This window comes from Oncorhynchus masou, chromosome 23, assembly GCF_036934945.1.
Source record: "Oncorhynchus masou masou isolate Uvic2021 chromosome 23, UVic_Omas_1.1, whole genome shotgun sequence".
NCBI lineage: Eukaryota > Metazoa > Chordata > Actinopteri > Salmoniformes > Salmonidae > Oncorhynchus > Oncorhynchus masou.
Window position 1 is genome coordinate 27,549,587 of NC_088234.1, and position 12,580 is coordinate 27,562,166.

A 12,580-nucleotide genomic window follows, 5' to 3' on the forward strand; every position below is an offset into this window, starting at 1 on the left:
GGCCAACCATGTGTCTAATTTATCACTGACGGCTGCACGAGCTGAAATATCCGCAACAGAGAGACAGGTGCACACAGGGGAGTGGGCCTGTAGTATGGCCTGTAGCAACAGACGAGACAAGCAGGATATGGGGCTATTTAGCTTTATTGACTGACCAATTAAAGTACGCCTAAGTAGGAATTAGGCTAGCCGACTTTGTACATAATTGTTGCATTTAAAGAAATATAAGCCATTTTCTCATAGGAGAGGGTAACACATAGTAGACATAGTAACCCATTATGATATACCAGCACACATGAATTACACTTTTGACAATGGCATGCTATTGACAATTTCAGAATACTTTGTCAATCATTTAGGCTATGCCCTCTGGTCAACACAGCCACGAGAGGCGACATGCATAACACCCAGTGGTTTAAAGTATTTAAGTAAAAAATACTTCAAAGTACTTACTTACGTCGTTTTTTTTGGGTATCTGTATTTGACTTTACTATTTATATTTTGACAACTTTTACTTCACAACATTCTGAAAGGAAGATAATGTTCTTTTTACTCCTGACACCCAAAAGTACTTGTTATATTTTGAAAGGAAAATGGTCCAATTCACACACTTATTAAGAGAACATCTCTGGTCACCCCTACTGCCTCTGATCTGGCGGATTCACTAAACACATACTTTGTTTGTAAATTATTGTCAGTGTTGTAGTGTACCCCTGGCTATCCGTAAAAACAATTAAAAACTAGAAAATTGTGCTGTCGGGTTTTCAAAATATAAAGAATTTGAAATTATTAATACTTTTACTTTTGATACTTAAAGTACATGTTAGCAATTCCATTTAATAGTGATACTTAAGTATATTTAAAACCAAATACTTTGAGACTTTTATTCAAGTAGTATTTTACTGGGTGACTTTCACTTTTACTTGAGTCATTTTCTATTAAAGTATGTTTACTTTTACTCAAGTATGACTTGTGAGTACTGTTTCCACCACTGATAACACCTCATTCAGGTTATCGCCTGTCTAATCTCTTTACAATCTGGGTGCTCCGCTCTGCGCGCTATCATTTGTCCTGCTCTACCTGCTTTTATTTTAAACCTGTCTTTTTTTGCGGCCTACGCCCTTCCAAATGGCTTCCTTGCTGAGCTAATGAGACTCCTGGATTGGCTACTATGAAACCAATGAGGGCGCGGTTAACATTGTGGATCCCGGGAGGTTGTCGGGATAAAAAGTTTGCGGTGGCGGCCAGAGCAAAGTTTGGAGAGGGGGATATTGTTGTAAACGTGTATCCTTTAGAGTATGACCGACGCAGAAGCGCAGAGCGCCCCACCGTCGGCTCCGGTGGAAGAACAGCCACAGCCGGAGAGAAAAATTATAGGTAAGTGAAGTGGAATTACTAGTGACAAAAATATCTTCATGGACAAAAGTTAGCATAATTTGTGAGCGTTATAAATTTGTGGATTTACCTATGCGTCATGGCCACGGACTAAAGCCAGAACATGGCTGTGCCTCAAATCATTGCTTAAAATATGTCTGTTGGGCTACAGATTGGGTGGTTAAAGTGCGTATGTTTCAGTGACTCATGTCGGTTTTGTAACTCTTGGAAGTTAATCTATGGGAGTAGCGCACATTGTACACCCAGGTCAAGTTGTGCTGATCCTAAGCAGTTTTTGGCGTTTCGTTTCAAGTTCCACGTGCCTCCATGTTTTACGCAAGGACTTGGCTGAATATCATTTTATTAAATGCTTACTCCATTTTAAGACTGACATTAATGTTGATGCAAATATATTGTTCAACAAGCGCATATATTTTAATTGTGAGACTAAAAGTAGGACATTTGCTAAACTGACCCCTCGTGGGTTTGTGCGGTTGGTAATGTGCCGGGCTGTTTAGATGCACACGCGTTATCAAGATTAATTACTTAAACCGACATTTTGAGTTGTCGAGTATGAACGTGGTTGAATGTAGGCTAATGGTGTCACAATATGACCCTAATTTCACCTCATCAAATGTCACGTGTTCCAAGGGGGAGGGAGTTTGTTCACAGGTGAATGCCATCTTGATCAGCGATTGACGTCTGATTTCACCACCATTGACAATTTAGGTCAAAATGTTAACGTGACGATCAAGCATTGACAAGTGAACTGGGCTTTCATTAAATGTTCAGTGCGCATTGGTGTAAATTATTTGACAAGTTTCCGTTAAACGTTCCAATTGAGGTGTCAGTTGCCATTGATTTGATACATCAACAAAGTTACTTGGTACGTTAATGTAGGCACTTATTCATCAACTCTCTACAATGTTAAAATGGTAACACCATAACTATGCACAGTAAGCACAGCTTGTCCCACTTGACATAGTCAGTAGGTTTCTAGTCAAGTATTGTTAATGATTGGCACAATCACTGCATGTCCTGCAGCCTAGCTTGAACCATTTTGGTTGATTAAAGTTGCGACAAGGGAGAAATGTATTAAGTCGTATGGTAGACGTTCCCTTTCAAGACCTCACATGCAGCTTCACAATCATTGAGTCTTTCTTTTGACTTGATTTTGATGATTGAGACTGTGTTTAATCAAGCTGTTGTTGCAGCCACCGCAGTCCAAGGCACCGTGAAATGGTTCAACGTGCGCAACGGATATGGCTTTATCAACAGGTACCCTGCTATGTGCTAGAATGTGGTTGTGTAATGTGGCTGTCAGATGTGAAATTGAAAAGTACATTAATTAGCATTTAATTTGACACAATGCATGTGCACAATATTACTGGTAAGTCATGGTAACATGGCTATGGCTTGATCATTTTGGATATGTCATAACTGATCATTGTCCCCCCTCTCCACCAGAAACGACACCAAAGAGGATGTCTTTGTTCATCAGGTAAGCCCAGCAAGATAAAGTCCGAGTCGCAAAGAGCACCTGCTGCCTCATACCACTGGGTTGCATTCATTAGTGCGCATCTTAGCAAAACGTTTTACAATGTGAAATGAAAACAAGGGTTTATTGTTTTACAAGTTCAGGCAGTCCATCCCTGTTTTAGAATGTTTTATTCTGTTTGGTGCCTAGTGAATACAACCCTGTATCACATCATCCAATCCATCTTTTTAGACTGCCATCAAGAAGAACAACCCCAGGAAGTTCCTTCGCAGTGTTGGGGATGGGGAGGTGGTAGAGTTTGACGTGGTTGAGGCCGCCAAGGTAGGCAAACCTGTAAGGACGATTTTTTTTTTTCACCCACCGTATTAACAAGTCTTAAGGATAGTTCAGCCCAAAATAAAATTAAGATCTTTTTGTTCTTTTACACAGTCCTATGCCAATTTCAGTTTCAGGCCATTGTGTAGCTGCCATTGTGTAGCTGCTGCCTTATCCGTTTTAATTTACAAATGAATTGGAAATATTAGCTTTTTGGTGTGAACTATCCCTTTTAATTTGAGTCACTCAAACTGTTTGAATTGCAAATCATTGTTTTAAATATCTCTCCTACAAGCTCTCTCTCTCCCCCTCTCAGGGCTCGGAGGCAGCCAACGTAACAGGGCCTGGTGGTGTTCCCGTTAAAGGCAGTCGGTACGCGCCCACCAAACGCCGTTTTCGCCGGCGTTTGTCCTCTCGCAGCCCCAGGCCCGGTGACGAGAAGGGCGACGGCACCTCAGGCCCCACTTCGGAGCATGGAGGAGAGCACGACGGAGAGCGGCCCGGAGAGCGGTCCGGAGACAGGCCCCCACCGCGCCGGCGCAGGCCCCGCCGACCCAGACAGGAAGGGCAAGAGGTGATGAGTAGATGGCTAAAAAGCTGCAACCCCACATGTTTAAAGTCCGTTCTCCATTTTGACTTATTTGAAGAGGAAAAAACAGACCAACTGAAAGTAATGGAAGTTGCTTCCGCCTGTCCAGTTCCTAAATGGATGTCCCCAACCTAAACCCTACCCTTACCTTAACTGTTTTAAATTTAAACTTCAATGGGGTGAAGTCAGTTGAGACGTCCCAAGGGTCCCTTTTAGACTTTTCCATTCCTAAATGTTTGCAAATGGGGGCGTAGTTGAGGATTGGATCTCCCACCTGTGCATATCAGTTGTGTAATCTGTTTTCCCTCCTGAAGTGTTGTGTGGTCTGTTCTCTCCCCAGGGCGAGCCAGGGGAACAGGAGGGAGGTGCAGAAGGCGACCAGCAGAGGCCTCCACCGCGCAGGTTTAGGACCCAGTACCGCAGGTGAGACTGACATGGCGTTTTTGTGTAGGCTTTTTTTATGTATTTGGGATGTTCTCATGTCAATAGATCTTGGCAGTTTGTGGATGACTTTTTAGCCTATAGGCTAGTAGTCCAAGATTTGATGGAGTAGTTTTGGCCCAGTTGGCTGCTAATTTGACTTTGTCCCATGCTATCTAACCTTCTCAGGCCATTCCGTCCTCGCCCAGCTCCCGGGGAGGTTCAGGCGGGTGCTGCCACCTCAAAGGGCCAGGCAGCAGAAGGGCAGGAGGTGGTGGAGGCCCAGGAGGGCCAGCAGACAAACCGGGAGCAGGCCAATGAAGACGGCCAAAAGCCCCGCCGACAGTTCAGCCGCCGCAGGCAGAGAAACTCAGAGTCTAACTCTGTCTCTAAAGTGAGCGGCTCAGTGCTTCCTATGTAATGTTGCGATACAAAATAATACAATGACAATATTATGTTGCTTAGTTTCCCCTCTGTTCATATCTTAGGATGGGACAGAGAAGCCCGAAAAGCTAGCCTCGGAACCTAGCACTCCCCTTCAGACAGCCAAGCCAGCCGACCTCAAATCCTCTCCCAAATCCTCCCCTAAAGGCTCCCCCAAAATGTCCCCCAAGTCCTCCCCCAAATCACCAGAGGTAAGAGGCACCCTAACGTCTATTCAATACTCCCTCTTGCTTTTACTAACTGGTCTTAACTTGGCTATTTTACTGTAGGTATTCCTGCATGTAGTCATTATATTAAATTTGACTTAATTATGTTCCAACAAAGTTTTTTGTTTAAAGGGGTCCTTTTTTTCAGCCACCTGCCACAACAGTTCCCGTAGACACAGAATGACGCCCATGATGGGACGGTGTAACGTGACCCCAGACAAGAGGTGGGACCCCGCTCTAAACTGGCGGGCGCAGCCTTTAAGGGTTTGGGTGGAGGGTTGCGCTTCTTACATTACTACCGAAACTGCGACGCGGCTATCTCGTAGCTGTTGTCACTAGTATGTGATATTTAGGTACTTTTTCAACGTATGGGTTTTCAGAGGGAGTGCACGAGTCTTCTGAAGGATGGTCAGCACCTGTGGTTTGAATGTGTAACCGGGTGTTAAAAATGCTTTTCCTTATGACTTTATATTTTTGGGATGTTTGTGTTCAATGAAAGCACACCTATATTGCAGTTGTAAATTGGTCGCCAATTGAAGGCTGAAACCCTGTGGGACCCACTGCCTGTTAGAAGTCTTAATTCTTGGCATTAATTGTGTTCTATTGGTTTAAGTGTTAATGTCTCTCTCCCCTTGTCCTCTCTGTCGGTCTTTGCCACTGCCTGTCTTTTTTTCATGTACCTGCCTTTCTCCCCTTATCTTCTCTGCCCATCTGTCTCTCTTCCCCCTGTCGCTCTCTTTAGGTTCCTAGGGAGGGTTAGCTGGGGGACCGAGCCCCCCTCACCACTGTGCACTACTCTCCAATCCCCTCCATCCCATCTTACTGACCCCCCCTCCCCCACCCCACCCCTTGACTTGTCTAGCTAGACACTGCATATGGGAGAAGGATGGGGGGAGGGGGGGAGTTGAGTGTAATCATAAATGTTAAAATACGCCTAGAAAGATCTAGAGGAAAGAAAGTATTTAAAAATCTGCTTGGATGCCCAGTTACTACACAAACCCCCAGCTAGTTTACTTTAATTGACTGAGAATGGGCATGAGCAGTAGAGGACCCAGCTGCTATTTTAAGTTCGATGATGTGGAAAGCGAAGCGTGTGTGAGGGTAGTGGTCCAGGAGTTGCCACCCCCCTAGTTTCTAACATGCTGCAGCCCACACCCTATTTGGAAAATCAAGACCGGGGGTTGGTTAAAAAAATATATATACATTTTTGTTCTACTTATTTTTGTATGTGCTTTTCTTTTGGAGGGGATTATGTGCAATGTCAGTATCTAAATGTCGATAAAATGTTTGCAAAAACCACAATGCAGTCATGTCTTTAATGTCCACAATACACAGTCCAGGAAATGTAAAATATGTCTGTCTTGAATCTCATTTTAGTGGGATAAAACCAGAGTACTTGCATTTCTTAAATTCCAACTCCAGTAGAATCTGAAAACAGAGCATCAGACCCTTGATAAAAGCTGTAACATTAAATTGCAGTATAATTGTATTCAATATGACCCTTTTCTCGGGATGGTAGTAACTAAAGACTCACTGAAATGTTGGCATCAACATGCTCATGTTTGAAATGGGAACAATTTGTCATACAAACCATACAGGATACTTGATCAATATTCACACTTCATATAAATTACAGATTCTCTTTGTTCAATACAAATCTTCAAAGACAACTGTACAATCACAACCAGTACAGAAGACAGCACATGTGTCGTAGTTCAGGGACAGATTGCTGATGCAGTAGCAGTCAAAACAAACCAACTAATATTGTGCACAACCCCATAGAAACTAAAGACATACTCATATTGGAGTGGGTAAAGTTTGACTATTTGAAGACCCTTGTACCATTTTGTTTTCACTCAAACCAGCACGCTATATACATTTCAGTACTAAATACATGATTTGCTCTCGTTAAAAGTAACTTCTCTGTAGGCTGTGCAATGAGTCATGTTAAAGCTGTCCATCTTGTGAAATCAAGTTTAGGGACACTTCCAAATGGGAAGTGGGTTGATAGCAGTAGACTAGTTAGCCCACTGAGACAAACTTACAGTAACTCGGAAATAAATCACTCAATGCCACACACCATAGCTTTGCTCACTAAAAATGTACATGGGTTTCCACACTAGCTGTTATTGTAACCAGCTATCAATCTGAAAACTGCTGACATTTTTGTATATAAAGTGCAGGAATACATCCAAGCCCCTCTCTCCATAGAACATCTGTGCGCAGTCTCAATCAAATCTCCATTCCTCAACAGCATATGTACACCCAGGCGGGGGTAATGCCTCAAGTTCAGGAACCTTGTTCCTGATCATCCCCTCTATCACCCATTATGGGTTGCCCTGGTAATAATCACTCACCTGCCACCCTTTATGGGGTATGTTAAGTTGGTGCAATGCTTTAATGTTGCACAGCCTTTTCCTCGAGCAACCCGTTCCTGTCAACATATCTCCCTCAAGCTCCATTTCCCAACTACAGGCCCAGTTCCAAATCCATTCCACCTCCCTAACCCTTGACCCACACACCAACCTTGCTCGATATGCCTAGACACAACTCAAAGGATGTGTTTGAATTAGGCCCAAGCCCACCCCTTAGTACCCAGTTGTAGCCCTCTGAGTTTCCCTGCCTAACCAAGAGTCTGTCTGGCCTCCTCAGCCTGCCCTCCCCAGTTCCCCCATGGGACCCCATTAGTCAAGGCTTCCCTCCCCCCCCAGGTAGTCCAGCTCTGTACTCCGCTTGCCCAGCTCCATGTCCAGGTCCATCATGGCGGGTGGGTGCTGGCTGAAGGAGGCGGAGATCTGGTCGAACGTCTTGCCCCGTGTCTCCGGCACCCGGAAGAAGGTGAAGATGAGGAAGAAGACAAGGAGCACTGCAAAGATGAGGAAGACATAAGGCCCACAAAGCTCCTGTGGAGCGGGAGGAAGGAGAGAGGGGGAGGGGGGCATATATTCATTAGTGTATCATTGAGAAGACATTGCTCTCATCAGTCCATGTCAAGACACCATCCAATTCAGAGTATATCAGCTTCGACTATCATTAAAACCAATACTAAAGTCCTAAATAAAGGTTCCTGGTAAAAAAAATAATTTTAAAACACACGAAGTGATCACTTACAGCGAGATATTGGAAGCCAAAGCCAATAATGAAGTTGGCCGTCCAGTTGGAGAATCCGGCCACGGCCATCGCAGCGGGCCTGGGGCCTTGGGAGAAGAGCTCAGCCACAAAGAACCAGGGGATGGGGCCAGGCCCCACCTCAAAGAAGGCCACGAAGCCAAAGATTGCCAGCATGCTGATGTAGCTCATCCAGGGAACACTGTCCTGCCAAGGGAAAGGTGGTGATGGTTCAGCCAGAGGTACATGAATAGAAATAGCCATACCACCCATTATGGCCTCTGTTTTGAATGGGGCGCCCCTTCTAGTATTTTATTTCTATGGGTACATGATTCCGTGAATGGGCGAATGAGTTTGTTGCTATTCATTAAGGACTGACCAATAAGGCAAGAGCTATCGTCATGACAATAGCACAGCCGCACATTCCGGACAGCCCCAGCATGTGTAGCGTCCGGCGGCCCGTCCTCTCCACCAGGAAGAGCTGTTGATTGGACGAGAGAAAGATGACAAACAGGTAACAACAGGCCTGAATCATGTTCACTCATTTCTAATTGAGACAAAACTTAGCAGATGATTCTGACCGAACCTTTCCAACTGGCGTTTGTCTCAAACCTCTACTCTGGGACCCCCAGCCGTTCCATGTTTCTTGCACCTGATTCGACTTGTTAACTAATCATCAAGACCTTGAATTGGTTAATCAGGTGAGCTAGTTCAGGGCTACAACAAAATTGTGAAATGTCTGGGGTCCCTGAGGACAGGTTTGCGAACCACTGGTCTAAGGCATTCTCCAGTCTGGTTTGGTCATGGATAAAGACTATTGTAAGTGGGAGCTTTCTCTACAGAATGCAAACATAAAAGTGAAGCTGATGATTTAAAGAGGTGTTTTCATTTTTAAAATCAAAGGTCAACCCTCAACCCAGCCAAGACAATCAATAAATTAATCAACAAATCTGACCTTTTTGGATGAAGGCAGAAAGACTGAAGGCTCTATTCTATCTGAAGCGTTACAGATTGTACAATATAAATGTAAAGGTAATTTCGGATTGAGACGACATTAGCAGTGTTTATCGTGAATGCAGACTCCACTAACGTGGGAACATTGACCTTTAAATATACCCAACTTTGTAACTGTAACTTCCACAATATGGATTGAATAGAGACCTAGGTTGGGATAACCTCATCCCACAGCGCATATAAACCTGGGACATCAACGATTTAAAGTTGGCCTTAGTAGGAGTGACCTATAGAATTCATAGAGTGACCTTACTAAGTAAGGTATTTATCATAATTTCATTTGAATGAATCACAAGACTGCGAGGCGTGGCACCGTAAACAGAGTTGCACAAGACATGTACAGAGAAGGGGCAAGGTGTTCTGGGAGATGATTAATTGGTAGATTAAATCGGGAGTTTCTTCCGTTCTGTTTGTCCAGAGGAAGGCAAAGTTTTAATTGTTGGTTCACTAGACTCTGCGCATGTGAGCGGGAGTGTCTGGGAACGAGATTAAGGTTGGGTCGACCCACTACGTTATCTTGTTTGTTCAGTGATAAAGGTGTACGTGTTAAACAGTAATGGAGGTGCCTGGAAACAGGGCCTGGTTGTGTACCGAGACCACGGTGAAGGCACAGTTGACCACGCCGGCTCCTATAGTGGCGTAGACGGGGCTCTGGACCCCTGCCTTCTGGAAAATACTGGTGGAGTAGTAGAAGATCTGGAGAGAAGATAAGAGGATGGTTGGTCATGGAATGGGGTCAAGCTTGAAGCAATGATCCCAATGTAATTGTGTTTCTTTGTCATTCTTTCACTGTTTGATGAAATCTAAGGACTCCAGATATAGAATGTATTTGAAAATACTCATCATCATGTGATACACACACCTACTGCACTCCCCTGCCCTCTCTAGTACTCACAGCGTTGACCCCAGAGAGCTGTTGTGAGAGCTGCAGCAGGATGGCGATGATGATGGGCTGCCGGTACATGGGGGAGCGGAAGAGCTCTGCGATGGACACCTTCCTCTCCATGTCCATCCTCCTCTTCTCCTCCTTCATCTCCGCCAGCATATCCCCCACCTCCTGCCTCCCGGTCAGCCTCCTCAAGCCTGGTGAAGAGTGGGAATGAGAGTCACGCTGAGCGGAGAACTTCGGATGGATTTTGGGGTGTGTTTGTAATTCAATCCCTGCTCCTGATCTACTTGTCGTCCTCTCCAATCAATCAAAAATAGGAAAGCAGATAAAGGAGGCCACTAGAAAGTGTTGGGACGTGGCCGGTCGTGACTTGATCCTCACCGCTCTTGGCGTGGTGCTCCTGGCAGCGGATGATGTAGAGAAAGCGGGGGCTCTCGGGGCAGAAGGGCAGCAGCACCATCTGCAGGACAGTGGGCAGAACGGTCACACCCACCAGCACTGGCCACAACTCCTCACTGCCCAGCAAAGACTCCAGACCTAGGACCTAGTGACGAGGGGGAAAGAGAGAGGGAAAGCGAGAGAGGAAAGAGAAGAGTGATGAAGATAGGAGAGAGAGCGTGAATTAGAGAACATTAATGCAGGTTCAGATAGTAATATATTGTATAGAACAAACAAGATTCACTGTCATGTTGTTAAATACACTGTGCAAGCTCAGCTTCTGTACCTGTGCTATGAGAATCCCTGTGACGATCGCCAACTGGTGGAGCGTGCCCAAAGCACCTCGCAGACTTGTAGGCGCTATCTCACCCACATACATGGGCACTAGCCCTGATGCCAACCCTGGAGGAAAGATCATTAGGCTAAGGTTCAGAAACTGGTATGCTAAGGTCTGGAGACAAAGAAAATGAGCAGCTATAGTGATTCCTATGAACTATTTCACCCGTTATTGGAATTTCAGTACTATTCATAGAAAATAATATAGGCTATCTACTGCACCACTGAAAAGTATAATTTAAGTCTACAGGATGAGTGCTCACCACAGTATGCTCCGATGACGAAGCGCCCCAGGATCATCATTTCAAAGGACCGGCTGATTTTGGCCATGCCCATCAAACCTCCTCCGATGAAGGCAAACAGGTTGTTTATGAGCATGGCTTTCCTCCTGACAGAGTACAAAGGAATAAATACGTTTTAATATTATTCGTAGTCATAGTTTACAGAAACACTTTAGAATTGTGGTTTATAGGCCTTCGACTGTTCTATAATGTATCCTCTAGATGGCAGACTAACACCACAAAACAGACACTGTTCCAAATTGTCACATGGAAAATATTTTGTTTCTACAAGGAACAGCTATTGTCACTCCTTAAGAGTCACCCGTGCGTCAATCTAAGTAACATAATAATTAACTCCCCATCAAAATCCGTTAATTTAAACTGGAGCTAACAGATTTAGCACGTACTGCGTCTCAACCCACCGCATCCGCCTGTCGACCTTCCACGACAGCGGTGGAAAGTGGCTGAGCCAAAGCGTGGTTTGTCAGACCATGATGAGACAAACCGAAAATCGGTCTTCTCACTGACACGTTGGCCTACAAAACTAATATGAGACTCGCACGAACACGATGGTGTTCTCCGTTTTGCTCTACATCCCCCACAAGTGTCACGGGACTCGTTTGAAGGGAACCCATACAACTGAATGGAAGTATGGAGGGAGTTCTTATATCTCTTAGATATAAGATCTCCAAGATATAAGACAGACACTTCAAAACCTTATGATACATTTTTGACTGCCTTTTTTGACGTTTATGAATGGGTTATTCAATGCGTTTCTATGGGCTATAGTAGTAGTCCAAATTCAATATTTTATCAAATAATATTATTCTATTTCTTGTTGATACCTAAAGGGGTCATACAATTCTAAATCAAATAGCTAAATGAGCCATGGTATGACCATCATAAAAACAATTCCATATCGTAGCCCCCCCCCCCCTCATTAATTTTGTAATACTCCAACAAACTTTATGTGTGTGAAATGCATAGAATACAGAGAATTCCTCAAGTATGGTGTGTGTACTAAACCTGCTAAAACAGAGATGGGATCTGTAACAGACTTCATGCTGCTGCTCAACAGTAAAGCTTCCTCCCTCATTAGCCCACACTGCTATTCAATATTGGAACCTCGGTCTCGCATACACATGTGACCGCCCATTAAACACCTTTAGCCAGCTGCGCCACAGGAAAGCTAGCAATTTGATGGTGCGGGTTGTGGTATTTCAAGCTGAGGAGTGAGATTTTTTTTTATTTCAACTTGGTTATATTTAAATATCAAGAGTGTTTCTTGCCACCCAGCATGAGAACCCAGAGCAGAGGGAACAGGGGCATCATTTGAAACAGTCTGAAACACCTCAACACTGGTTCAGTCTTCCTTACTCAGCAGCTGTGACCTCTGCCTTTTGAGGAACACCTTGTCCTAACTGTACCCATGCTGATTGTTTGACTGACTGACTGACTGACATTCTCCAAAGGGAACCATGTTGGATCCAACTGACTGACACTATCTATAGGGAACCATGTTGGATCTAACTGACTGACACTATCTATAGGGAACCATGTTGGATCTAACTGACTGACACTATCTATAGGGAACCATGTTGGATCTAACTGACACTATCTACAGGGAACCATGTTGGATCTAACTGACTGACACTATCTATAGGGAAT

The 12,580-nt window shown here is 44.4% G+C and overlaps 2 protein-coding genes across 7 annotated transcripts in view; one reads left to right on the plus strand and one right to left on the minus strand.

The window, feature by feature from the left end:
• The first annotated feature begins 1,180 nt into the window (after nucleotides 1-1,180).
• Nucleotides 1,181-6,148, plus strand: LOC135510680 (Y-box-binding protein 2-A-like). Of its 5 annotated transcripts, XM_064931785.1 has the most exons (10): nucleotides 1,181-1,377; nucleotides 2,589-2,652; nucleotides 2,842-2,875; nucleotides 3,104-3,205; nucleotides 3,483-3,761; nucleotides 4,117-4,199; nucleotides 4,386-4,590; nucleotides 4,685-4,831; nucleotides 4,995-5,070; nucleotides 5,589-6,148. In XM_064931785.1, exons 1-9 carry the CDS (start codon nucleotides 1,299-1,301, stop codon nucleotides 5,028-5,030), a joined length of 1,029 nt encoding a protein of 342 aa, XP_064787857.1. In that variant the 5' UTR covers nucleotides 1,181-1,298; the 3' UTR covers nucleotides 5,031-5,070; nucleotides 5,589-6,148. The 5 variants fall into 5 exon arrangements, with proteins under 5 accessions (XP_064787857.1, XP_064787856.1, XP_064787858.1 ...); XM_064931784.1 differs by having other exon boundaries at nucleotides 4,995-6,148; XM_064931786.1 differs by having other exon boundaries at nucleotides 3,104-3,193; nucleotides 4,995-6,148.
• Nucleotides 6,144-12,580, minus strand: part of LOC135510679 (solute carrier family 2, facilitated glucose transporter member 4-like) — a 39,953-nt gene continuing 33,516 nt past the window's right edge. For both annotated transcript variants that reach the window (XM_064931783.1, XM_064931782.1), the window contains exons 4-11: nucleotides 10,895-11,019; nucleotides 10,582-10,697; nucleotides 10,239-10,401; nucleotides 9,864-10,051; nucleotides 9,560-9,664; nucleotides 8,334-8,435; nucleotides 7,958-8,161; nucleotides 6,144-7,749 (exon numbers count right to left, since the gene is read on the minus strand). In XM_064931783.1, the coding sequence (XP_064787855.1) occupies nucleotides 7,531-7,749; nucleotides 7,958-8,161; nucleotides 8,334-8,435; nucleotides 9,560-9,664; nucleotides 9,864-10,051; nucleotides 10,239-10,401; nucleotides 10,582-10,697; nucleotides 10,895-11,019 (1,222 nt within the window). In that variant the 3' untranslated portion in view covers nucleotides 6,144-7,530. The remainder of the gene's footprint in view (nucleotides 7,750-7,957; nucleotides 8,162-8,333; nucleotides 8,436-9,559; nucleotides 9,665-9,863; nucleotides 10,052-10,238; nucleotides 10,402-10,581; nucleotides 10,698-10,894; nucleotides 11,020-12,580) is intronic.

Excerpts from the sequence above, each read along its gene's own strand:
- LOC135510680 (XM_064931784.1), top strand. The coding sequence starts at position 1,299 with ATGACCGACGCAGAAGCGCAGAGCGCCCCACCGTCGGCTCCGGTGGAA. Across the intron at positions 2,653-2,841 it reads GGATATGGCTTTATCAACAG|AAACGACACCAAAGAGGATG; the intron begins GTACCCTGCTAT and ends CCTCTCCACCAG. Across the intron at positions 4,591-4,684 it reads AGTCTAACTCTGTCTCTAAA|GATGGGACAGAGAAGCCCGA; the intron begins GTGAGCGGCTCA and ends TTCATATCTTAG.